The sequence below is a fragment of the Pantherophis guttatus genome, chromosome 1 (assembly GCF_059756535.1).
Source record: "Pantherophis guttatus breed Tessera chromosome 1, ASM5975653v1, whole genome shotgun sequence".
Lineage (NCBI taxonomy): Eukaryota > Metazoa > Chordata > Lepidosauria > Squamata > Colubridae > Pantherophis > Pantherophis guttatus.
Genome location: NC_142063.1, coordinates 284474906 through 284502499, shown reverse-complemented (window position 1 = coordinate 284502499; position 27594 = coordinate 284474906). Strand labels below are relative to the sequence as shown.

General features: G+C 38.3%; 1 protein-coding gene across 1 annotated transcript in view; it reads right to left on the bottom strand.

Annotated features, from left to right (window-relative positions):
- Positions 1-27594, bottom strand: part of TTC27 (tetratricopeptide repeat domain 27) — a 96671-nt gene that overhangs the window by 46914 nt on the left and 22163 nt on the right. The window contains exons 7-10 of the mRNA XM_034428128.3: positions 19301-19437; positions 17753-17865; positions 16892-16958; positions 2120-2233 (exon numbers count right to left, since the gene is read on the bottom strand). Of these exons, the coding sequence (XP_034284019.2) occupies positions 2120-2233; positions 16892-16958; positions 17753-17865; positions 19301-19437 (431 nt within the window). The remainder of the gene's footprint in view (positions 1-2119; positions 2234-16891; positions 16959-17752; positions 17866-19300; positions 19438-27594) is intronic.

Below are 27594 nucleotides of genomic sequence, written 5' to 3'. Positions count from 1 at the left end.
TAAAAAGAGAGCAACTAAAAAAGGCAAATAAAATCCATGGTCAAAAACGAGCCAGGGCTGGGAAGAAGATGGAATGGAATGGAATGGCATAGAATACAGAATAGAATAGAATAGAACAGAACAGAACAGAACAGAACAGAACAGAACAGAATTCTTTATTGACCAAGTGTGATTAGACACGCAAGGAATTTGTCTTTGGTGCATATGCTTTCAGTGTACATAAAAGGAAAAAAAGAAAAAAATACATTAATCAAGAATCATAAGATACAACACTTAGTGATAGTCATAGGTTACTCAAATCATACTAGGAAATAAACAGAACAATATAAATCGTAAAAATACAAACAACATGGTTATAGTCATAAGTGGGAGGAGATAGGTAATAGGAAGGATGAGAAGAATAATAGTAATACAGTCTTAGTAAATAGTTTGATAGTGGGAATTAGTTGTTTAGCAGAGTGATGGCATTTGGGAAAAAACTGTCCTTGTGTCTAGTTGTTCAGGTGTGCAGTGCCCTATAGTGTCGTTTTGAGAGTAGAAGTTGAAACAATTTATGTCCAGGATCTGAGGGGTCTGTAGATATTTTCTCAGCCCTCTTTTTGACTTGTGTAGTATATAGGTCCTCAATGGAAGGCCGGTTGGTAGCAATTGTTTTTTTCTGCAGTTCTAATTATCCGTTGAAGTCTGTGTCTGGTTGCAAAATGTGAAGATTAAACTAATGATGAAACCTTGGATCAGTTCTGACAAGCAAAAGAGCCAATTTTAAACAAAAAGGCCCACACAGGCTGAATACGAGACCATAGAATAGAAGAGATAGTCAGTTTCAGATTGTTGTAGGAAAAGATGACACTAAAACTTTACTCAACTAGGGTAAAAATAGGAGGTGGTGATAAAAGTCCAAAATGAGTACAGGGCCACATACTGAAACTCAAAGTACAGGAGACAAACAGAGAATCAAGAGAGTGAAGAGATTTAGAGAGTTAAGAGTTTGGTGGGATGGGGATTGCATTAATATACGTGAAGAGGATTTGGGTTTTTGAGTATAGTGTTTCTCAACCTTGACAATTTAGGATTCTTGGAGTTAAAGTCCACACATCCTAAAGTGTCAGTGTGAGAAACATTGTTCCAGTACATCACTAAGTGAACATGAGACAACCTTGTGATGCAGCTACTTAAAAGACAAATGCTACTTTGGGATGTATGAACAAAAGCTGAGCGTTCACAGGGAATAATTATCTCATACTTTCTGTCTTAGTTAGGCCCCACTTGGAATACTGTGTCCAGTTCTGAACACCACAGTCTGGACTAACTGGAACGAGGAAGCTGCCAAGATGTAAGAAGTCTAGAAACCAAGTCCTATGGAGAACAGTTAAAAAAACTGAGTATGTTTAGCTAGGATTTTTTATTCCAGCCTAAATACAAATGTTATCTTCAGTCAAATACACATTTCAAATGACTCATTTAAACGATACATTGAAGATAAATTATGACATAAGTCAGCTTAACCACAACATCACTTCTCCTTTGAAGAAGCCACAAGAAAGAGCCAGCTGCGGCCAATTCAAAAGAAAAACTGGCTAGCATAGGTTGCAAATGTTAAATTACTGGCACCCTCTCAAAATTATCCATTAAGAGTTTTTCATTCAGCAACAGGAATCAGATGGTGGCTCAGGTATTTGTCAATGAAGGATTTCTCAGTGGTTAATTTTACTTCATTGAAGCACTGGAAAAACATCAATGGGGATCCAAACCTAGCTCATTTCTTCTCTTGTACTTTGCAATATTCACTATGACTTTTTTGGTCCCGTTTCCTCTGCAGATTAGGCCCTCTGCAGCTTCAGAAGTAGTCCCTCTTCTGAAGTGGGTTCATGAAAAAAATAAGTTGCTCTGATCAGAAGATGAGGATCTATTAAAACATTCTAGCAATTTTCCTTACTCCAAAGTAAAACCACAAAGAGAATCAGCAAAACTGTGCCCATCAGTTCAATGTTCTACAACTATATTGAACTGAAACTTCCATTAGTGCTGATTGGCAAAGCTGGTGATGAATCTGAATAAATTGAATACTAAGATTAACATTTTGGAGGAGAAGGAGAAGAGAAACCAAGAAAAATGATACCTGGGTCTGCTTCACTGCCCGTTCCATTCGACGAATACTTCCCTTCTCAAGTTTTGTTCGTAGAAGAAGAGCAGAGGTTTGGATTGCCCAGAACTTTGGTTGTGAGAGCAGATACTGAGAAAAAGGAAAGAAAAAGTATTTACTTATTCATTTTTTTGAAAAGAAAACATTTTTCAGCATAGTACTACAATCCTATTATAATATATTATTATTTTTGATAAACAGTTAAAGAATTGAAAGACGTATATCAATGCTATCAATTCAGTTTACAGCAACGTAACAACCATCCATTTGTATGAGAACGAGGAGGATGAACTGGCTACGATGCCAAAAATGTCACCAGTTTTTACACGAGCTTTCCTATATAAATTACTAAAAGAAAAATTAGAATATTGGATTCCATGTATTATTTAAAAAGAAGCAAACCAAATGTTCAAACAAATGTTTCAGAATTACACTGGTTTGGACCGAGCAGGATTCTACAGAAATGGAAAGACATTTCTGTTCCAGCAAGGTTCCATTCTCTCAATCTCAAAATTTTTGGTGAACTTCTTTTTACATGGCATCAAAGTCTTGATATAAAGATCCAAATAGGAAAGGCAAGAAAAGCCACAATGCACAAGAGGCATTTGGTTCATACTTTTTGACATTCTAGTGATTTTCTCAAAAGCACTTTAACTCTCCCATGAAATATGACTTTAAAATCTGACTGAGGATAGATGGTTTGGTGTTTTTATTGACCGAGAACTATGATAGCTGCTGTACCACAGAGAGATCTATTATATTGTAAAAAGTTTCAAATAAAAGTCTATCCAATATTTATTGCATTTACTGAATTATACTATTATAGCCTTCATCTAATATTTAAAACATTATAGCAATCAACAGTAGCCACAGACAGCATCCTTTCACATATTCCTTGCTAGTCTTATTCTGATATATGTTTTATGGTCAGAGTAAGTCTGGAGGATAATGTGCACTATATTTGATTGTCATCAGAATGCCTAGGATTCTGATGGATGGAACAGGAAAGTCTTGAAAAATTATTTCAAACTTTTCAACTTTTTAAAAACGGAAAATATATGATCATGTATCTAGACTGGTTAGGCCTTTTAATTATCTTTTAATAGACTTTGTAAGAGGAAGAGAAGTATTAATCTAGGCAGCAGGATGACAGCCTAGTTAACATATCAAGTAGAGGCAGAGACCTCTATTAATGAATAAGAGAAGATTATTATGAATTATTTCATTTGGGAAACAAATTCTATTAATCTTAACATGCATCTGTACTGGGGAAGAATTTACTGGCCAAAACCATCAGTCACAAAGAAACTAATCCTACAAGTTCCAGATTGTCCTGTTTCTCAAACAATTGTTAAAACTAGGAAAGATATTTTGTATTTTAAATCTTGTAGGATCCCAGGAGGCATTCCAGGATGTGTCCAAGTTCTCTGCCACTGCCAGATTCAAAGTAGATCAAGACTTCCCAGCTTTATCACAAAAATGGTGATCTGGAGTTGAGGTATCTATACTGTGATGCAACTAGCTGATTTTGGAATCAAACTCAATGGATGTATCGTTAGTCCAACTTCAATAACGTTATACTATATTTGGAATTAAGCACCTTTTTTTTAGAAAAATAAAGAGTTTTTAAAATAGACCATCTTCTATACATCATAAATGTTCTGCTTCTTTATCTCTCTTTCTCTCTGTAAACAGAAAGGATTGTGTGCTGGACCATAGAATGATCTCAACAATCCATGTATCAATGGCTGGTTGTTTGTTGCTGCTTGCTGCTCCCTAGTGGTCAAGATCGGTCCAGGGATTTAACTGAAGTTGCACCATTATATCATCCTATTATGGCTGTATGACTTTCTACCAACTTTTAAGTCTTCCAGCAGTGCTTATCTTCTTCAACTGACTATTTAAATGCTTCGCAGACTAAACCAGAAAACATAACTGGAATTCTGAGAGCAGGTTTTGGCTTCATTCATAAAATAGTAGCCATAGTTGCTATGAGCAGTCACTAAACAATAACCGTTCAAAAGTCGAACAAATAAAAGAGCTCTCCATAAGCCTCTCTGGATTCCCAGGATATTTCCCACTTCCCTAGCCCTTTTATTTTGTCCTGAGCAAGTTGTTGTGCTTCTAAATTATCTAAAGAACATTTATAATTGGATAGTATACAAATCCTGAAAAACATACACGCAGTTCTTCTATTACTTTAACTATCTTTAGGTTAAGAGTTAACTATTTTTAAAATTTAATTTACATCTTTGAACAACTCACATGTAAGAGCTTTGGAAATAGACATTAAGAAGAATACGGGAATTCGGTATTTCCACTAGATATTCAGATTTTATATATTCCACAGAAATGAATGCAGTAATTTGCCATTGGTTAAAGATTGATGTCTTCAGAGCTATTTTATGAATACATAGCAATATACTATTTCATAAGATACATTTGGAAATAAAGTAGAAGGAAACAAATATTAAAATACTGTAATTTGGGCTTTTGTATTATGAACAGATATAATTTAATGTAATAAGAAAATTAGACATTTTAAAAGATGGAATCAAGTGAGAATCTAAGCTCCATTCAGTACCGATGATGTTAACTAGTTTGGGTAATTAAGTGTCTGCAAGAAAACAATCAGGGATCACCCAGGACCTTCATGTCAATCCTGAGCCTCAAATATTCTCCTTTTATTGATTCCATTCAGATAATTAACAGAAATATAATAGAACTATGGAGAAAATATGTAATTAGCCACAGTTCTGACTTCTTCGAGACTGAGGCAATTTAACTAAATTAAGTCGCCTAAGGTCCATGTTTATTAGAAAATATCACAGATGCAATTTTATCATTTTCCCTGCAAAGGATTATAAATCAGAGCAGCTCTTTTCAGTGAGTTCTCCTAGAATGCAAGAATTTTGTAGTGTAGCAGGGGAAGTCTTAATGATATCAGTGCTGGAAGAAAAAGGGTATTCGTCAACTTTATTTTCCCCCCAAGACAAATGCGACTAACATCCAATCAGACTATGCTGCCATTTCTGCCTCTTGAAGCCATGCTCCTGCACTATTGAAACAGCTTTTTTATGCAGCAGGAGCAGCGTGCAACTTGCTACAACTAGCTTGCTCGATGTTAAAAAGCAAACCCAAGCTAAGTCTCCAGCCTAATCTGCACAAAGGGACAGTTTAATTAGAAACAGTGCTTTTCCAGATTCTGCTTTATCTAATCTTATAGCCACTGTGCCAGACTTCTAACATTACATCATTAAAAATAAATCATAAGAATTGCCTCACTGGATTAGACTAAAGGGTCTTGCTATTCCAGGACTGCAAAAAAAAAAAAAAAAACCGTTCAAGAGGAACTTTTTAAAAATATCTCTATCTATATAGATAGAAAATACATATTTCTAATATTTTCAGGTTAGCGACCTATTTGGGTTTTTTTTAAGCAATTTTTTTTCAGCAAACGGTTCCATTTGTAAATTTATCCAAATGAAAATGATGTGTACATATATACAGTTTTCCTGACTCTATGGCTGATAAATATAGACTTGACCTCATTATTTACAACATTCAGTTCCACGTATCTGGGGGTTTTGACCTGATGTTTTGAGCACATTTTGCCACATTTCCCAAATATGCAGATCTGATACTGATCCCACTCAATTTCCCAGTGACCTGCAACTTTCTTACCCTATATGGTCATCCTCTCCCTGCCTGTTACTCTCTCCAGTGTGAAGATGAGGAAGCACATAGTTTGGGCCAGGGGTCTCCAATCTTTAAGACTTGTGGACTTCAACTCCCAGAATTCTGGGAGTTGAAGTCCCAGAATTCTGAGAATTCTCCCAGAATTCTGGGAGTTGAAGTCCACAAGTCTTAAAATTGCCAAGGTTGGAGACCTCTGGTCTGGGCTCAGTATATCCGATCAATCTTTGGGCATTCTGCAACTGTCTTTAGAAATAATGAACCAAGCTGAGGATATGTAGGAGAGGGCTCTGCTGAGTAAAACGGCACATTTGTGAAAACAATTATCCTTGTGCGAGACATATTGCCTTGTGGTGACAGTCCAGTATCTATTGCATGATATTACACAATTAAGAAATCTGCTCTCCACTCTGTACAGAAACAAGACCAGGTCTCTCTGCAAGTGTGAGAATCTCAAGGTAATTTTCCATCCACGCAAACCCCACCTGCATTGGGTGGAAAAGACTCAAACTCCAAGGAATGTACCATTGATTAGAACCATAATCTGTAAGAAAAGACTGTGGCTTGATAGATGGTGGAGTGACAGAAGGGGCTAAGAAATATAAATACTGATTTAAATATGGGGATTTTCTGCTTTTAATCTTATGGGAAAACGAGCAAATAAACCCAAGCCTTCTGTGATGGCTTTCTATTGCTATCATTTTTAAATGGCTATGAGCAAGCCATGATGGACTTAACCCAGAGGTGCTATTCAGCAGGTTCTGGAGAACCAGTAGTGGAAATTTTGAGTCATTTGGAGAACCGGCAAATACCATCTCTGGCTGGCCTCAGAGTGGGGTGGGAATGGAGATTTTGCAATATCCTTCCCCCAGGAGTGAAGAGGGAATGGGGATTTTGCGGTATCCTTCCCCTGGAGTGGGGTGGGAATGGAGATTTTGCATTATCCTTCCCCTGCCACTGCTACCAAGCCACGCCCACAGAACCGGTAGTAAAAAAAAATGAATTCCACCACTGGCTTAACCTATATGCATCTTAAATTTATGGCAGCCAAGTATTTTTCATTATAATTCACTGCCTAAGTATGTGGATCTTCCCACTCCACATACATAGGATATCCCACTCCGACACAGGAACTTTTCAAAATGATCCTGAATTCCTCCTAGTTCATAAGTAGATAGATGCCTCTGTTCTTATATACAGATTGTACAGATTCATTATTCGGTTCGCTATGTAAAACAACCGAGGGAGGAGGCAATGGCCAAAATTTCTCTACTGTTGTCAAGACAAATCAATGGAGGTGGCCATGAACTCAGCAGAAGTCAAGCTCAACTAAACAGAAACATTTATTGTTAACTCTTGACAATATCTGAAATAATCATTGCTTATTTCGATAATCAGTAGGAGGTTTTCTTTCAAGGACTTCTAAAATCCTTCCTAGGCAGCCAGACCCATACCCAGTTTATGGGCATTGACAGAAGCTAAAGAGGCACTGCACATATTTTTATTTTATTTCTCAGCTGACTAGTATAGAAACTAGACTATTAAGAATGGACAGATATGAGCAGTTTTCAACATTTACTTACCGTGTTTTCCCGAAAATAATACCCTGGCTTATATTTTTTGAACCCCGAAATAAACGCTTGGCCTTATTTTTGGGGAGATCTTATTGTTTTGGGGCACATGGAGCAAGATGGGGCTCCTCTTGCCGTCTTATCTGATTTCCAGCTCTGCATTTAAATATTTTTGGGGAGGGCTTATTTTCGGGGGGAGGCTTATTTTAGCGCATGCACTCAAAAGCCCGATTGAGCTTATTATCAGGGGATGTTTTATTTTCGGGAAAACAGGGTATCTATTTAATCAAATATCAAAAGAGATATACAATTAGTCATTTTTACATTTAAAAAAGAGCCTGCTTTACTATTTCGTTTTAAAAATGGGTTTTAGTAATGAATTAAGTATAAAACAGGACTTTCCCTTTTCACTTCAACTGGAAGAGAGTCATGCTGTTCACATGTATCTTATTCCAAACGTATCATTTATTCTGTGGGGTGCTGAAAACGGTTTCAATTGTGTTTGATTGAAACACTGTCCTTATACACAATTAGGTGTTTAGATTGGACCAAGTCCTAAAACCAGGGACGTATATAACATTCCATACCACATAATAATACATTAGTATGTATTTCTGAGGGCCTCATCTCAATATCCATAAATCAGGAATTTGGAATATTATGAAAAGGGCTTAGCTTCTCAGTGTCAGTGTTCAGGGAATTTCAGATAATAGCTGGCAGCACAGCAACAATGTCTGATAGAACGCCATTCAAGAACTAATGTAAGATTTATTCCTTGGTGAATTTACTGATAAAATAATGAAGCTATGGATTTAGAAAGAAAATGCTATCATATTAAAACTATTAAAATTAAGTGGTATTTTCTGAAATATAGACAGAAGGTTCTTGTTGTGTGTCTTGTAGACAGTCAACTGGAAAAATCTACATGCATATGCATTCCAAGAAAATTAGCCATATTTCATGTTCAACCTCTACTTGTAAACTTTTGGTGCAAGCCGTATCTCCTCCTTGCATTTATCATTATTTATCATAATTTTATCCCATTCTCTCATCAAAAGGGGACTTGCATGATAGGAACTTATGAGTTTCTAATAGGGAAGATTGTCAGTTTATTTAAACGGGTGGGAAACATATTTGAGATAAGCTGGCAGTAGCACCTAAGGAAATCGTGAGACCAAGGAACAGAACTAGAGGGAGATCATGGGAATAACAAAGGAATTTTAGGCCTTCCCAGCTATACTTTTCTAATAGCACATTATGGGCAACAACACAAACTGGTGTTCACAAAATACAATTTATCAGAAGGCAACCTGATGAGGTGTTTTGCTGCTAGACTCTTCAGATTCTAGTTTCTATTTTACCTACCTTAATTATGTCTTATTTAAATTCTGGGTGGGTTAGCCTTACAAATGAAACCTATTTTCTAAGAATAACTCTAGAGGCATACTTAATGTCCAGGTCTGCAATTACGATTTATAACATGCTGGTTTCCATATAAGTTTTTATTTTTTTATTTTATTTTTTTATTGTGAAAAGTAAAGTTTCCCTTTAACTCAAGCACCGCTTCTTATGAATCCATGATTAAATCCAAGTAGTTTTCTTGGTTACAACACATAAATACTAAATGGGTCTATAAATTCAGGGGAAAACACTTTCTTCCTTAGTAAGGCATGAACTGAATACAATGACTAGTTCCACACAAAACACATTCTCCTTATAGTATATAATTCTACTGTCTTGTAGGTTACTATGACCTACATTTAAGAGATGCTAGTTTCCAAGCCAATAGCAGTGGAATTTGCATAGGAAATTCAGGGCTGTTCAGGAAACTGCCAAGAAAAGCCCTCAAACTAAGCATAATAATGTGGTCACTATTTAAATCTAATTTCATACTAGAACATTGTGGCTTTAGGCTTCCTAATATAACTAACTGTTATAACTGTTCAGTCTTCCCATCACTACCACAAGAATCTATTAAATTCAAATAGTACCTGGATATTATCCTTCCAACACTAATTTCAAGAGGCTTAAGTCTTTTCTCCCCCCGCCCCCCAAGTATGAAGCTAGAAACACCTGTGTTTATAGTATTTTACAAACTGTCCATAACCAACGGAGTTTTGCTAACATAAAGCAAATTTTATCTTTTCATTTTCATAGCTTCTATCACTAAGACTTAACAGTGATTTGATGGCCCATAATCAATCAATTCCTTACCTAGCATATCCTGTTTTCCCCACATTTGACATTTTCTGTCTCTATTATTTGAAGGACTGGAAACGTATGCGATAATGGAAATTCAAGCTAACAACCTTTTTCTTCCTTCGTTTGCTTACGCTTGTGATAAAGTCCTTGATTTTAATTTTGCGCTAATTATTCCCCAAGTTGAAAGCAGTCATTGTCCACTCACTGAAGTATAATACACAAATCTGCTATTTCACACAGTAGTTCCAGCAAAATATTCCTGCACAGTAATTATACAGATAATGGAATTAAAAAGTTAGGAAGATGAATTGATACATTGTGGGCCCATCATTACATTCATTTGTCAGTTTAAAAAAAATCTCAATATGAAGAAATATATTCCTCTACATGAACTTTATGTACATTTTGCTCAATTACTGAAATAATTGACTATTTGATGGATGATAGACCACCAATGGTAATTTGGTAAAATAATAAATATGTGACTCAGCTTCATGTATCCCAGTAAGATGTCAATTTTCAAGACAGGACATATAAGCTTATGGTTTCACAGCAGGCTAGGTAAACTAAGATGAAACATTGAAAAACAGACATTTTATAGAACAAACTGTTTCAGTATTCTAAAATCATATGCCAGATCAAACACCAATCTGTTGTAATCCTGCTTTTGTGCCATAAAAAACTCAGCCCTCATGACTCACAGAAGATACAGCTGGCCAAAGACAAGCAAGGGAGACAATCTCTTTGGGCACTCACCACCCAGTTGTTAACAAGGCTGCCAGAAAAAATAGCACTGAGATAGAAAGAAAGAAAAAAAGAGGGAGGAAACTAAAAGTTTCATCTGAGGAGCTCTTATTTCACATACCAAAATGTTCTACTGCTAAGGTTTGTAAAGTACAAAACTGCCACTTTTTTTTTTTTAACTGGCACAGCATGTAGAACAAAATATAACAAAGATGAAGGAAATAAAGCATAAACCAACAGAATACAAAGGTGATAGATAAGGTTCACTATTTACTATAATAGAACACTTTATATTAACAATCCGTATTATATCAACTTTGCAGGGAATAGATTGTTATATTTTCTGAATAACTTTTAATTCAGGGTACCTTGACCATGATGGTAAAGTACACAAAGAAATATAATAATATATACTTTATCTTGCCGACCTAGAAGAATCGGCTAATTCATATCTGAATTTTATTGCAAAAGAACTTTTACAGATTATTCTATTTTAAATAGTATTAATATCTCCTTTTACTCGAGCTTGATTCATGGACATATAATTTTCTCTGCAAGGATACAAAAATGATTGTCATCATCTTTTTTTAGCAACTATCTTACTTGTCTACAGATTGGTATTTCCTAGTCATGTCCTGCTTGAGGAATAACAAAGTTCAATTATTTTTTTTTATATAAAGTTTGATTTTTCAAAATCAAGCCAACTTGCCTAGATGCTACTACTTAGGCAATATACTTATGTCAGGGTAAATAAAGTGCTTATGCAAGCTCTTTCACAACAGCACTAAAAACTAATTTGTTCATGGTTCTTTGGAGTCAACCCTAAACCATTTTCCTTCTATCTTGCCTATAATAAATAATTCCAAGCTTCAAAGCCAGAGCCACGGGGGAAATTATGAGATGTGTTAGATCAGTTGAGGTGCAGAGGTGAGAAAAAGGATGAAATGACCTTTCTCCTTTCTTTACGCCAACATGTTCTGAGCACTTATAAGAAATAAGGATAAACAAGAGTGGAATGCAGAGCATGCTTTACCATCTGGTTCACCTTCAAACCAGACAGTATTCTTTCATTTTTGACAGTATGCCACTTCCTTGATCAAATTAATCCTGTTTTTCTGATTTTGTAATGTTTTCTTACTTTGCTCCAAACAAATGAAGGAAAGCAGCAAAAGATGAACAGAAAAATTATTTCAGTGGAGGATGATTACATGTTTCTTCTATAACTTGAAAATATTTAAGGAGCAAATATTTGCAACTTGTAATATGAAAAGAGAATTTATCCAAAACAACAGCTTTCATCCCCTCTAATGCTTTAGAAACTGCAGAAAAGGCTAATATTAATTATTAATTAATCTGCATTTCTGCATTTTCACTTATAGCCGCTTTGAGCTAACCTCTTTATTAGCTCAGAGGTTCCCAAAACAAGCTATTTTTGAAGTGAAGGGCAACTGTAAAAGCAGCTGTGATGGTGATAGTAATATTCTAGTGTTGTCAAAAGTCCATCTGTTAAGCCTGTTCTTGAATGTGCCTTAGGTTGGTTTTAAACTGTGGCCAAAGGAAGAATCCTGTATAGTCCAAGAATTTGTACTCAGCATCTTTCAGAAAAGTCAGGTAGGTGGACTGTACTTCTGGAGCTATAATCCAAAATATCTGTAAAGCAGAGCTTGGGAAAGAGCTTACTCTTGAACATGAATGTAATTCTAGAAAGTCTCCACTGAGAAATTTTACGAGCTGTGATGGTGCAGTGGTTAGAATGCAGTACTGCAGGCTACTTCTGCTGACTGCCGGTAATCTGGCAGTTCAATTCTCACTGGCTCAAGGTTGATTCAGCCTTCCATCCTTCCGAGGTCGGTAAAATGAGGACCCATATTGTTGGATATGCTGACTCTGTAAACCACTTAGAGAGGGTTGTAAAGCATGGTGAAGCGGTATATAAATCTAAGCGCTATTGCTATTGCTATTGCTATTGCTATTGATTAAGACTATTTGTGTACAATTGAAACAGAAAATATAGGTAGTCCTCAGTTAATGATAGTAATAGGGATTGGAATTTTCATCACTAAGCAATGCGGTTGCAAAGTGTGATGACACATGACTGTTAACTGAGCAAGGATCTCGGTTATTAAACAGTTCCAGATGCCTTGGAAGCAGGCCAGGTGCCTTGGAAGTAGGCCAGCAGGCAGACAAGTAAGCCCAAATGCATGAGTACAACAGAGGTGGCTGATGCCAGTCAGGGAGGCGTGCAAACAATTTATTGTAATGACTTGCAACCTTTCCTGCTGGCTTCCCCATTGACTTTTCTTGTGTGAAGCTGGTAGGGAAAGTTGCAAAAGTCATATCACTGTGGGATATTGCAATCAACATAAATTGAGCCAACTGCCTAGTGCCCAAATTGCGATCACATGTCCACAGGAGTGTTGCAACAGCCAAACCTTCGAGGACCAGTCATAAGTCTCGTTTTTCAGTGATGTCATAACTTAGAACAGTTGCTGAATGAATGGTTGATACTATGGTAGATAAAATTTATCTACCACAGTACCAGTGGTGGGTTGCCCCCAGTTCACACCGGTTCTATAGAACCAGTAGTAAAATCAGCGGGAGGCTCTGCCCACTGACCCTGACGTCATGAAAATGCTTCTGCGGCCCCGTTGCAAACCAGTAAAGGTAAGCAGAACCCACCCCTGCACAGTACCGACCATTTTTTAAAAAAGAAACAGATTTAAATTTTTTAGAATGTTATAGTTCTACTGAGGTTTTTATTGCTTTAATTTAGGTCACCAAGAACAACTATAGAGACACCACAGATGATACATATATTTTAAACAAGAGTCCAAATTACATAAAGGTAAAGGTTCCCCTCACACCTATGTGCTAGTCATTCCCGACTCTAGGGGGCAGTGCTCATCTCCATTTCAAAGCCGAAGAGCCAGTGCTGTCCGAAGACGTCTCTGTGGTCATGTGGCCGGCATGACTAAACGCCAAAGGCGCACAGAACCCTGTTACCTTTCCACCAAAGATGGTCCCTATTTTTCTACTTGCATTTTTACGTGCTTTCGAACTGCTAGGTTGGCAGAAGCTGGGATAAGTAACAAGAGCTCACCCCATTATGCGGCACTAGGGATTCGAACTGCTGAACTGCTGACCTTTTGACCGACAAGCTCAGCATCTTAGCCACTGAGCCACTGCATCTTACAAATTACATAATACCCTGTAAATACTCGACACCCTGTTTTCAAGTGAAGGCATTCAACACATTAGAACAAATGCATATTTTAAAATGCAGTGGGTCCCCCAAAATACACTACACTCCTTGATCAGGAATTTCTGAGATGAAAGATGATTATTAGGACTCTGACCTAAAATGCCAATGCTAAGATTACTTCAAAGTACTGGGAAATGTCTCCTTTCTTGAGAATAAGTATATTTTAGCAGATATCTGATGAATGTATGACAACCATCTAACCAGCCTGCAGATTTAAGAATCCACATGTAGGCTGAGAAGATGCCTGCTCACACATACACATAGCAATATGTTGATAGAGGAGAGGAGGTCAAACATGGCATTAACTTCATTGACCAATACTCCTTCCATATTTGGGTTTGGTTTTTTTCTTTTTGTATAAACCAAGCAAATAACAATTTACAAATGTTGAAGAAGCTCTTGACAAAAAGTTACCTCAGGGCTTGAAATTTTAACTCTACTTTTGCGGCTGAGACAAATGTTAGGAATTGCATTAAGTGTTAGAAAATTCACTCAAAGCTATGACACTTTAAAACTATTTTCTCTAATTTTTATCATAAAACACATTCACATAATAAATATTCAGTATTAAATCTATCAATGAATATTATGGCCCACCCTTAGCAACCTGTAAACCATGCATACCTAAAACTTTGGAAATGAAACAGTTCAAGTGATACTACTGTACAATTCTATTTTTTAAAAACAATCAGCCACTAGATGGCAGACTAAACTCTTCCACTTGCTTCCTTTACAGTCTATTTGCCCCAACAAAAAAGATGACTTCAAGAAAATCCAGAACAAGTGGCAGAACATACTTCAAAGCTGCCCTTCAGCCACTAAATGCACACATAGTGATTATAGTTCTTCCCTGCTGAATGCCCCAACAGCAGTGCTCAAATCTAAAAGATTTGAGGTACCAAATTCAACCGAGTCTTCATAAATCCAGATTCTTAATCAGGCCTTCTTAGTATAATAAGGAGTAGTATATTTTGGGAAGAATGGATTCGTGTGTTCTGGTGATGGTCTTGGTTGTATCTCCTGAAGTAACGAGGGGCAGAGCTAAGATGGTGATGGAACAGCTACTCATCAGCTGAGTTCCTTATGATATTTTCTTTGTCTTATCTATTTTAGAAATAGTTTACCTACACATCCTGGCATAATAAAAGGATATCAAGAGAATAGCTAGAAATTCAGACAAAGAGAAATTCCTGGCTCAGCAATTCTTCAGAAAAATTAAATCCATCTTCCACCGTCTCCTTCTCCCCATTATTTTAGACTTCAACCTCCACTCTTCCCTGTAGCCAGGGAAGCCTGCTCTACATATTTCTGGATTTCAGTCATGAAAATAAACCATTTTTTAACTGACAATTTCTGAAAATAAGGATAGTCCTCAACTTAAGACTGCTCACTTGGAGACCGTTCAGAGTTACAATAGACGCCTCCAAAAGGAACTTACGATCCAATTTCGAAGGTCCGATGGCTGTACACACACCCAGTCATGTGATCGCATTTTAGGTGCTTGGCAACCGGCTCACCTTTATGGCCGTTTGCAGCATCCTGCAGTTGCATGACTATGATTTTTGACATTTTTTGCTGGATTCCATATTCACTTCCAGCAAAAATCACCCAATGAATAAAACAGATTCATTTAACAACCACCATGTTTGCTTTAACAACTACTGTGTTCCCTTAACGACTGCTGCAATCGCGTAACAACTATCAGAAAAAAGTTGTAAAACCCATTTAATGACCACAACACTTAATTGCAGGCTCAATTACTGTTGTAAGTTAAGGACTACCTGTCATGGATTCTAACATATTAGATGTATTAATAAATACTTACATTCTATTAATATTTTATTATTTTCTGGGAAACAAAAAAAAAAAACGAAACGAGCCATAAAATTTGTATCATCAACAATTGCCTTGCAACACTTATAAAATGAATCTGGAAGCATGTCAAAGTGATCCAAGGAAACACTTTGTGAAGGCATGGACTATATTTTACTGACCAGAACAGTTTTAATTCAGCAGTTGTTGATCAATCCCTATTGTTTATCATAATTTGTATTCTTGGTCAGCAGGGATTCAAGGGCTGAACTACAGTAATTTATTCAAAACAATTGTATGAGAAGACAATTACCAAAACCATAAAATTATGGTTTCATAGTCAATACAGTAGAAATGCAGCCGGAAACACTGCGAAATCCATTTTATTACTTTAGATAACCTTCAATTCGCCAGGCAGCCTGTTTCCATCTGTGTAACCCATAACAAATTGCAAAGCACAAAAAGTTGTTCGTATAAAGTAGTGGATAACAATACCACTATTTTTTTTTTTTTAATTTGATTTATATGCCGCCCTTCTCCGAAGACTCAGGGCGGCTTACAATGTGCTCAGCAATAGCCTTCATCCTTTTGTATATTTATACAAAGTCAGCTTATTGCCCCCACAAACTGGGTCCTCATTTCACCTACCTTAGAAAGGATGGAAGGCTGAGTCAACCTTGAGCCTTGGCGAGATTCGAACCCTGCAGTAATTGCAGGCAGCTGGTCTTAATAAGCTTAATAACAGGGTGCCTTAAACCCCTGTACTACCAAGGCTCTTTCACTTAAAGTCAGCTTAAACCAGTTTAATAAAATACATGCAGCAGAAATATAGGCATTTATGGCAGTAACACAATTTAAGTTCTAGCAAAAAGATCAAATAGAAGCATTTTTTATTATATATGTTGGGAACACTGTTTATACTATTCTAGTCACTAAAACTCAAAAAGAATATTATGGATTTGGAGACGATACAGAAAATTGTATCTCACGTCATTATGGCTGAAGCAACTCTTGCTATGAAGACAGATGGGGACACAACTGAAGCATGTGAAATTATATAGAAGGTTTAGGACAAATTAAATCAATCAAATGTCTTCATACAGAGTATAGCAGACATGGGGAGTATGTTACTATAAGATTTCCTGGGACCAAAAAGGGAGAAAGACAAATTTATACAGAATAAGGCTATCAATATATTATCTCTAGGGATAAAGGCATCAAGCCTCTTGATATTAATTGCGAGAAAATATGAATGGAAGGGAGATAGCACACTTATGTCCTGTCTGTGCACCTGGATAGGAACTAGAAAATGGATTAGATAGGTCTTTGCTTCTTTCTATATAATATTCCCCATGTACATAAAAGCTCCTTCTCTGAGAAACAGTCAGCAAATCAACATGTGATCCATTCAATAAACACATGAAAACATTTTTAGAAGGAAAAAACTGGCCAGTTACTTACTGATGTAAAAGCAAGCAGCTCCTCTTCTGTGAGCTTATGGACAGGATTGTTTTTCTGAAAGTCTATACTGTAAAAAAAAAATAATAATAATACATTTTTATTTATGTAGCTTTCTGAAATTCCAAACATTCAGTTCTACTCAGCTAAGCATTTAGGAAAGTATGTGTGCGCGCATGCGCGCTAGTACTAAGCTTGCAATCCTTGCAGATGGTTAATTAGAGGCTCAAAACATATAACAAAGCTACCAAAACTAATGTATATGTTTAGTTTTGTTCCTGCTATCTTGCCTTTCCTCCAGAAACTCAAGGTAGTATAGATAGCACTCCCAGTTTTCCCACATCAGACACAAAAGTCACCTGGTAAAACATCCATAGAGAAGGTAGTCTTGAACCTAGATTTCATTGCTCTTACCACAATAACTTGTGCACAAGACTAGATTGACAAAATATATGCCAACTCTCAAAATATCATCTTTTACACATGATGGTTAAAGATCTGAACCTCCTCTCTCTCTCTTCAAAAATAGGCCATTATGTATTCCTTATTCCAATCATTCTGGATTCAGAGAAGCATCTAACATGAGTTAATATTTCCAATTCCTCCCACATTTGATGGCTTCAACATGAGCTTCTTCCCTCAAACCACATACATGGACGTACCCAACATTTTTATATTATTTATCATCACATAATTTAAGAGGTTTTAGAGAATTCTAAAAGCTGGTACACTGTGTTTGCTTGCCCAATAGAGATATTACTTTGAGGTGTGTTTTTTAGCCTTTTCTTAAAACCAGCCTCGTGACTTTTGCTTTTTCGCTATAACTGGGCACTGACAATGATGGAACCAAGTTTATCATCTTACCAAACGCCAAGGATTACAGCAAGTTCTTCTGCACAGAGGTCAGGCATCTGGTTCTGATGAGATTCTTCAAACTTTATTTCATTTAGTACGGTGTCATCATCTAAAGCATAATTCTGTGGGGAAATATACACAAGTGATAAATTACATCTAAAGTTGTTCATCTGTTTGGAAGTTGCAGTAATAACATAAAAAATATCTTGAACAGCAGCATTTGATTTTAGCTTTGCCAGGAACATAAATTCTCCACTTGACTAAGCTACAGAGAAGGATTCTCTTGGCTAGCACAACAGCAACTGTGTTGAAGATGATTTAAGCAAAAACTAGGAGAGCTGACAGAACACCAGGGCTGTGGCTAAAGAATAAAAAGTTCCTTGAAGAAACAGAATGGTTTGGAAATATATTCCAGTTAGTGGTCTTCAAACTATACTCCAGAAATCCTGAGTTTTCTTGAAAACTTATGAAGAATTTCTCTTGAGAAAATTCCTATTGCCACAAATAAACTTTACTGGAAAGCGCTTTACCACATTTTTCCTTTGTAATATATATCCTTCTCTCCTTTAAATATGTAGCCACTATGTGTACAATAATTATTGGAAATTCGGCAGGGGATAGATTCTTAGGATTTTTCTTTCCACTTGTGCCCTTGATGAATACAGTTCTACTGAAATCGAAATCTGTATTGAAAGGAAATCTTGACTGGGGTCTTATTTGAATGGAGGTTGGTTTAAGGTACCTGATAAGGTGTCTGTTAAGATTGTTAACTTAGCTGTCCATTTTAATGACAGGTAAATCACTTAGAATTTTTGGGTGAGGGGAGTGCAAACAGATGCAAACACATTCATACTTATTTCCAGGTGCAGAACAGACTTAATCTCATAGTCAATTAAGTACTGGTTAATTAAAGGATGGGGAAAACAAAACTGTAATTGAAGGAGTACAAATAGTTCACAAAACAAGTGACAATCCACACAAAGGCAGACCCTTCCAAAAGATACCAGTGTTTTTCCCAAAATATGACCTACCCCAGTGGTGGGTTGCTCCTGGTTCTGTCCGGTTCTTGCAAACTGGTAGTAAAGGATGATTTGCGCGTGTGCAGAAGCTTCTGTGCACGCACCCATTGTGAACTGGTAGTAAAGGTAAGTAGAACCCATCCCTGACCTATCCTGAAAGTAAGTCCTAGCTTGATTTTTACACGTGCACCCAATATAAGCCCTACTCCTCCCCAAAATAAGCCCTAATTAAGACTCACCCACTCCAGGGTGCCCGGGTAAAAATTAAACTACAATGGGGGGGTGGAGCTGCCCTATTACTTACCTTCGGACAGTTGCAGCCAAGCCTCACACACCCTGACATCTACCTTGCTGGTCATTTCTTCTGCAACCGGCAAGGCTTTCCTGAAGGCCTCTCCAGCGCACAAGTGAGGTGAGTCAGAGGTCAACCCCTCCCCCCCAAAAAATAAGACCTGGTGTCTTTTTTGGTGGCAAAAAAATATAAGACAGGGTCTTATTTTCGGGAAAACACGGTAGTACTTTTGTTTCATTTCAATACCTTAGTTAAATCTTCTAGTGGAGTAGGTGTTGGACTAAGTTCTCGGTAAGGAAGGAGGATGTTATCTTTCCTCTGAACATCTAGTATCAGTTGGGCTACATATTTTTCCTGAAATCTTGTTCTTTTTCCCAGAGCACCTGCAAAAAACCATTAAAATAAAACAGAAATTCATCATGAGTACAGAATATAAGGATTTGAGATATGCCTTTTATGCACCCAGAATTATATGGGTGTTCTCTGAAGGCTTCTGATCAAAGAACTTTACTTTTTCCAACTTGTTAAAGACAATAATGCATGTCTTAATTTTAGGACACGTTAAATGCTACCAGAAACTTACATTGTAAGATAATAACTGGGCTGAAAATAACTTAAACCATTTTGAGTTCCAGGATATGTGAATGATGATGATAAATCATAAAATCTGTATAAAGTATATTAATAGACTGTGCTCTGTATTTCATGATTTAACCAGCATGGTTAAGCAAAATAACTGAAGATTAAGATTATATACCTGTGTTTGTCCAAAATAAGACCGGGTCTTATTTTCTTTTGATCTCCAAAAAACAGTCTAGGGCTTCTTTTCAGGGGGGTCTTATTTTTTCCTCCATGTACCCAGTATGAGGTGGGGGTGGGGCGAGCAGCCCCTTGTGCCAGGTGCGGGCTCTGTCTGCGCAGCCATGAAGTGGGATCAGCATGGCCGGTTCTTGCCCACAGCTTTGGCGGCGAGGATCAGGTCAGAGCCGCCGCCAGCCAAGATCAGCAGGCCACACTCAGTGAGCTGGAGGCGTTGTGCACACGCAGCCACTGCCCAGGAGGAGAAGAGTGCACCAGAGCCCAAACTCTGAGCCTTGCCAGCCTCGGAAACCAGGGATCTTGCACGCATACTGGCCACGTAAAGGCTGCCCAAATCCCTGGATTGTTTGCAACTCATGAGCCGCGCAGCTGTCCGCCCCAAACCAAGTGGCAGGGAGGCTTCAGGAGGACGCTTGGGACTGCCCAGCTGAGGACAGCACTCTTTTAGCACCTGCCGCCCTGGCAAAGGTGAAGCAGAAGTAGGCGGGGGCGGCGTGGGGCTCCTCCGATGGCCTCCCCTTTTCCAGTGCTATGCAAGCCCCAGAGTAGCGCCGGGAAGCTGAGGGTAACCCAGGATTGCAATGCTGAAGGCTTGGGATGGAGCCTTTTGTGCAAGCCACATAGAGCCAATCGAGCGAGCCACGCAGCTGCCACCCAAAAACAAGCAGTGGGGAGCCTTCAGGAGTACAGGCAGGAAAATCCCCATTGCAATTTTCCTGCCGAGCGTTCAGCGTTGCAATCCAAGCCTTGCTGAAGGCTTGAGGAGGAGCCTTTTCGGCGATTGGCAGGAAAATTGCGAGTGGGATTTTCCTGCCTGTACTCCTTTTCCTGCCTGCCTGCCTGGACACACTTGCTGGAGGCGGCGGCCGGAGCAGCACTCATGGGACAGTTGTTCCATGGACAGAATTGCCTGCTGTGACTGTCACTGTTAGGTAACGAGGGCGCAAAGCGTGTGGGGTGTGTCGCTTGGCCTCCGAGTTTTTTGCAGCCGCAATTGGCTACAAAAGTGGCCACGCTTACTGGAGGCAGCGGCCTGAGTGGCTCAGCTGATCAGCAGGCCCCGATTAAGGGGCCGAGCAGCTCTGAGGTGACTGGGGAAAGGAAGGGCTGCCACCTGTGCTGGCCATGCCCACCCATTTCAATAGGGCTTATTTTTGGGGTAGGGCTTATATTAGGCCTACCCCAAAAAAAATCAAGTCAAGGCTAGGCCTTATTTTTTGAATAGATTGTATTTTCAGGGAAACATGGTACATTTTTATGTTTTTTAAGAAGAAATGCACAGCATTGAAGAAATGGATGTGTGTGTGTATAGATATATAGATGTATATCCATATATAAATACGGATGTTATAGTGATATAGAAATTTTAATTTGTATTTATTAATACAGAGTCATAAAAAGGGAGGGTTTTTTAAATACCTTGTTTCACCTAAAATGACATCCCCTGATAATAAGCACAATCGGGCTTTTGAGCGCATGTGCTAAAATAACCCCCCCCCAAAAAAAATAAGCCCTCCCTGAAAATATTTAAATGCATGCACAGCCAGTCCCCGCCATTTCCTCTGGTTAGGGTTAGGGAGACAGAGCTGGAAATCAGGTAAGACTGCAAGAGGAGCCCCATCTTGCTCCACATGCCCCAAAGTAATAAGACATCCCTGAAAATTTTATTTATTTATTATTATTTATTTATTATTCAAATTTCTATACCGCCCTTCTCCTTTCGGATTCAGGGCGGTGAACAGCCAAAATAAAACATTTATACATAAAGTACGATTAAAAATAGATTTAAAATAATTAAATTTGGCCCATAGTTTAAAATTTATCAATTTAAAATCCATATCAAAATTTAAAATCAACCATAAAATCATAAAATCAAGAGAGATAAGGCCAAGTACTTATTTCAGGGTTCAAAAAATATAAGACAGGGTCTTATTTTCGGGGAAACACGGTATATCTGTAAAGATGAAGGTAATTCTTAGGGAACACTTTGTTAATAAAACTAGTACAAATGGAACCAGTTTTCAATAATTATGAAAGTCAATTTGTTGCAGTGGTTAAGGCACCAGGCTAGAAACTAGGAGACTGTGGATTCTAATCCCTTCTTAGATAGAAAGCCAACTGAGCCCTGGTCTGTTTCTCTCTCAGCCTAGGAAGGAAGCAGTGGCAAAACACTGTTGCTGTTGTGTTATTTTTTTGGTGACATTTCCCCATGCAATGATAACAATTCATCAGAAAAAATATGTACTTAGTTTCCAATGATCTACCAAACTGAGACTGAAAACTAATATTGTGTTCCTTTTTTATGTTACAGTGCTTCAATTTATTAGTCTTTAAAGATAAAAAAAATATTTGATAAGCTTGAATTGCAGGCAGAGTTATGGCAATGTGGCCCCACGAGAAACTCTATGGTTTAAGATTGGATTGGGCAATCCATACATCTGCTTTCTTCCACTGGAGTCTATTATGCATAGAGAAGCATCTGGGGAGTCAGTCTCTCCCTGTCTTGTCTCCATAGGTATAACATGCCAGGAGTGAGCAGGATAGATCCAGTATGCCATCTCTTTCCTGGAGAACACCCTACAGCTGCTTTTCTGGTGCCCATTTGACTAGCTTTTGACCAGAGATTGTCTGTCCAGGGTTGTGATTGCTGCTACATTTTTGTGCCTTAAAGCAGATTTAGTAACAGTATGGTGTTGCTTTTATCATGTTCTCTCTCTCTCTCTCTCTGATATCTTGTCCTCTTTTAGTTCTTGAATTGATCTGAAAAGTAGTGATTAACTTAAAGTCTTTATTTAAAAAAACAACAACAAAAAAGATACAGGTCTAATTGGTTTAAAATCGCCAGGGATCAAAATTCTGATTAAAAAAAAAAACAAAAAGCAAAATGTGAGATAAAATGGACTGACTTTTGTATAAATGTTGCTGTTGCTTGCATCATTTTGCTCAAATTGAAAAGCTGTGCAAGCAATTTGCTCAGGCTGAAATATGGATAAAAAGCTGAACACATTCGTTTTCAAATCCTGATGAGCCAAATTTCAGATCTCTTTGCACATTCAGCTGCTAGAGTGCTTCCGATAACATTCAGCAATGAAGCTATTTTAGAATGCTGGGTCTTGGGAACTTAAAAGCAACAGCCACAGTTCCTTGGTCCCAGCCACAGTTCCCTAAAATACTGGTAGCAGCTGGAAAGAATTTGGCAATTCAACTTCAAATAAAGAAAGAAAAAAATTGCTTACTGGGGAGCAAAGCTTATAAAATAATATTACAATAATAACAATAATTCTGTCAAAATTGAACTCCATAGTAAAGAATAAGTCATGGGGCTAATTATAGCACCACAAAACCCTTAAATTGTAAATATTACTGCTTCCATTTGAGTTCTTTTAAGTACAGATTTAAAACAAACTTTTAAAATATTTACACTAACAAAGCTTGTTTAAAACCCAAATTGTAAAAACACTTTTGTCCCTTTTAATCAGGTTGCTGGTTGAATACTACTGTATACACTTTCTCTGTCAAGCAGTTTAATCACTGTGTTACATCAAATAATCTAATAATGACATATCCCATTTAATTTCCGTAATCAGGATACCATCACCACAATTAATATTCCATTTTCTATTATTTTGAATAAAAATGTATGGATCCTTGACCAAGATTTAAAGTACAATTCTATTTAATTTTTGATGGTATATTTCAATAATATGGATAATCCACAATGCATTTTAGCTAAAAACATAAATTTGAGATTCCACAGTTGGGAGTTACAATGTACTTCAGTACAATAGTCCTTATACTCTGGGTTTACCAACTGTGGTAATCCAAAGCTTGTCTAACCATAGTTTATTTGAATAACCGTAACCAAAGCAGCCCATATTAAGATTTAATATGAGTGATTCTAATCAGAATAGAATATGAAAATGTTAAAATATTCCACACTAACTACATTATTGGTTCTGAAATCAAAGGAAACAGTACTATAATGGTATGTTTAGAAAGCAAGAAGAAAAGAAAGCGAAGAAGAAAAAATAGGAAGAGTTAAAAAATGAATGTATGTGTCTCAGAGTCTAAAGACAAATACTGTTCAAGGAACAGATATTTGCCTTTAAAGTCATTTACTGAAGGCTCACCAACTCTAGTTTAGAGCCAAATCATTTCAAGCCTTTATTATTTCCAGAGATCCATCTCAGGCATGATAATTATAAAGATTACATCAGAAGAAAAGAAAAAAGTGTTAACCCTTTCCTCCCCCTACTGCAGTTCTGCAGAACATCCTTTCCCTTAAGTACAGTATGCTGGGAAGAAATCCCCATTGTATTATACCAAATGTTAGAAAAAATACAGAGCATTTATATACCAGTTGGCCAACTTCAAGGAAAATTTTTGAAATCTTGTAGAACATTAAAATACTAAGGGCTGCTTTTTTAAAACACAGTTGGTGTAGGAGATTGAGATCTTCACACATTAAGCTTATTTTCCCACTGTCTACAGTTTTAATATGTAATTCATTTTATAACATCACCAAGAAATTTTGCATAAATTGCTCTCGACCGTGTTGTGCCTTTGCAGCCTCTGACCCGGTGCAGATCCCGGTTGGCCCCTCGGTTTACTGAGAAGCTCCGGGAGTTGAAGCGCCGGAGGAGAGGCTTAGGGAGCTGTTGGAGATCCAGTTGATCCGAATCAGACTGTGCACAGCTAAGATCTTTTACGAGGTTTTATCTTGTGACGATGGAGGCAGCAAAGCGTTCCTACTTCTCTGCCCTCATCGCGTCTGCAGATAATCGTCTGGCCGCCCTGTTTAGGGTGTCCCGCTCCCTCTTGAATCGGGAAGCACAATGACCCTCTGAGGGGCCGGGCCGAGGGGTTTAGTCAACATCTGCTGGACAAGATTGATCAGATCCGGGCCAGTCTGGACTCTGACTGGGCAGGGTCGGACAGGGGGGAGACGACCGGTCGTGTTATCTGGGAGGAGTTCGACCCTGTTACTCCGGAAGAAGTGGACAGGATCATGGGTAAGCTGAGTGCTGCCACGTGTTTATTGGACCTGTGTCCCTCCTGGCTCATTTATTCGGCTCGGGAGGTTACATGAGGCTGGATCCAGGCAGTGATTAATGCATCCTTGGGTGAGGGAAGCTTCCCTACCGCCTTGAAAGAGGCGGTGGTGAGGCCCCTCCTCAAGAAACCTGCTTTGGACCCAGCTATTTTAAATAACTTTTGTCATGTCTCCAACCTTCGCTTTGTTGCGAAGGTTGTTGAGAGTGTGGTGGCACGTCAACTCCCATTGGCACTGGATGAAGTGGAGTACCTGGATCCGTACCAGTCGGGTTTCAGGCCCGGGTACAGTACGGAGACGGCATTGGTCGCGCTGGTGGATGATCTCTGGAGGGCCCGGGACAGAGGTTACTCCTCTGTCCTGGTCCTATTAGATCTCTCGGCGGCTTTCGATACCATCGACCATGGTATCTTGCTGCAACGCCTCGAGGGAATAGGAGTGGGAGGCATTGTTTTACAGTGGTTCTCCTCCTACCTCTTGGAACGTTTGCAGGTGATGTTGGCCGGGGGACAGAGGTCGGCCCCGAGGCCCCTCACTTGTGGGGTGCCCCAGGGGTCGGTCCTCTCTCTTTTGTTCAACATCTATATGAAGCCGCTGGGTGAGATCATCCGGGGTTTTGGGGTGAGGTACATCAGTATGCTGATGATACCCAGCTTTTTATATCCACCCCAAACCAACCCAGCGATGCCCTCGACGTGATGTCCCGATGCCTATATGGCTTAGGCCCGGGATATTTGGGGGACCAGCTGCAGCCAGCAACAGCTTCCCATCGCCCGGTGTGTTCCCCCACAGAGGGCCTCCTCAGGGTGCCGTCGGCCAGACAGTGTCGGTTGGCGACCCCCAGGGGGAGGGCTTTCTCTGTGGGCGCACCTACCCTTTGGAATCAACTGCCCCTGGAGCTCCGGGTGGCCCCCGACCTCCGCTCTTTCCGCCGCGACCTGAAAATGTGGCTCTTTCGTTTGGCCAGCCTGGACTGATGGGGTTTTAATTCTAATTTAATTTTAACTTGTTAGTCTTAATTGTACTTTTAACTGTTAAATTATGAGATTTGGAATTAATTTTTTAACTTTTTATTAGATGTTTCTTAACTGTTGTGAACCGCCCTGAGTCTGGCTGGAGATAGGGCGGCATATAAATCTCATAAATAAATAAATAAATAAATTGTCATCCAAAATCAACACTCTAAATAATTTAAAGTACAGATGGTGTCACATGCACCTCAAATTAAGTTACATAATTCCTAAAACTTACTTTTCTAGCACAACATTCATACAGTAGGTGATGACATTATATTAAGATGAATACCCTTGTAACTTATTCAAGACAAATTTAAACAAATCAAAAATGCATAAAGACTATTTACCTTTCTTTCGGTTTCAGATTAAAGCTGTTCATTAAAGAAGGAATTCATGCATGGAAAGCTGGATCAGTTTTTAGATGTACATTAACTTCACTAAATGAAATTCAAATACTTTGGCCACCTAATGAGAAGGAAGGACTCACTGGAGAAGAGCCTAATGATGGGAACGGTTGAGGTCAAAAGAAGAAGGGGACGACAGAAAATGAGATGGCTGGATGGAGTCACTGAAGCAGTCAGCATGAGCTTAAATGGGGTATGGTAGAGGACAGGATGGCCTGGAGGAACGTTTTGCATGGGGTCGCAATGGGTCAGACACGACTTTGCGACTAACAACAACAACTTCACTAAATAAACTCTAATAAGACATTATAACCATTGCGGTCTAAATAGTTCATACTGGGATGGGGAATCCTTGGTTCAAATCTCCATTTGGCCACAAAGCTCCTTGTGTGACATTCGAGGCTCTGTCTCTTAGATGATTCTACCTCTCAGGGTTGTTATAATGATAAAATTGAGAGGCCTTACTCGGGTACTACCTTAAACTCATTGAGAAATGGTAGGATTAGAACAATAACAATTAATAGATGGATTAAAATATGGTTGAACTGTGTGTATAAAGGTCAGCTGCTCACATTCAACCATATGTAATGTATTACAGAATGTTTAATCCAACAAATCATAGGAAAAGATAAAAGGAAGCCTGCATATCATCTAGCCAGACAAAACATTGGCTCTTAGAGCCTTTTAATCAGCAAAAGAATGGCATACACACAGAGAGACAGAAAAAAAATATTTCAGTTAATATATCATTAGTTTTATTCATTGTCTTAGAATAAAGAGTCAAATCAATAATGAGGCACTTTCAGAAGATAGGGAGCTTTGTGCTCACAAAAAACAACAACCCTGTACATAGCTTTTTGTGTCAGAGAAGCTCCAGTTCTGACAAAAAAGATACCATAAAAACAGAAGCAAATAAGCCCAGCAGAAAAATGCCTTCCTGAATAAACTGCCTCAATCCAATTTAAATATTTGTTGTAGTTAAGAATATCAATGTCTGGGTGTTTTATGTCCCAGGATTCAAGGTATGGTGATAACTAACAAAACAGGTTTCTGCTCCTATATACAATGAAGGAGTAATTTGGACCTCGCATGACCACACCATCTCATTTCAGACTTCCATTGTTTTAAGTAGTTGGCTCATAAGGCAACTTTCAATGCAGCTGCAACTTTTTCATGCTGGCACAAGAGAGCCTGGGAAAAAAAGAAGGTTTATTTAATGAGCAGGAGAAAAGTACTATGGTCATGCAA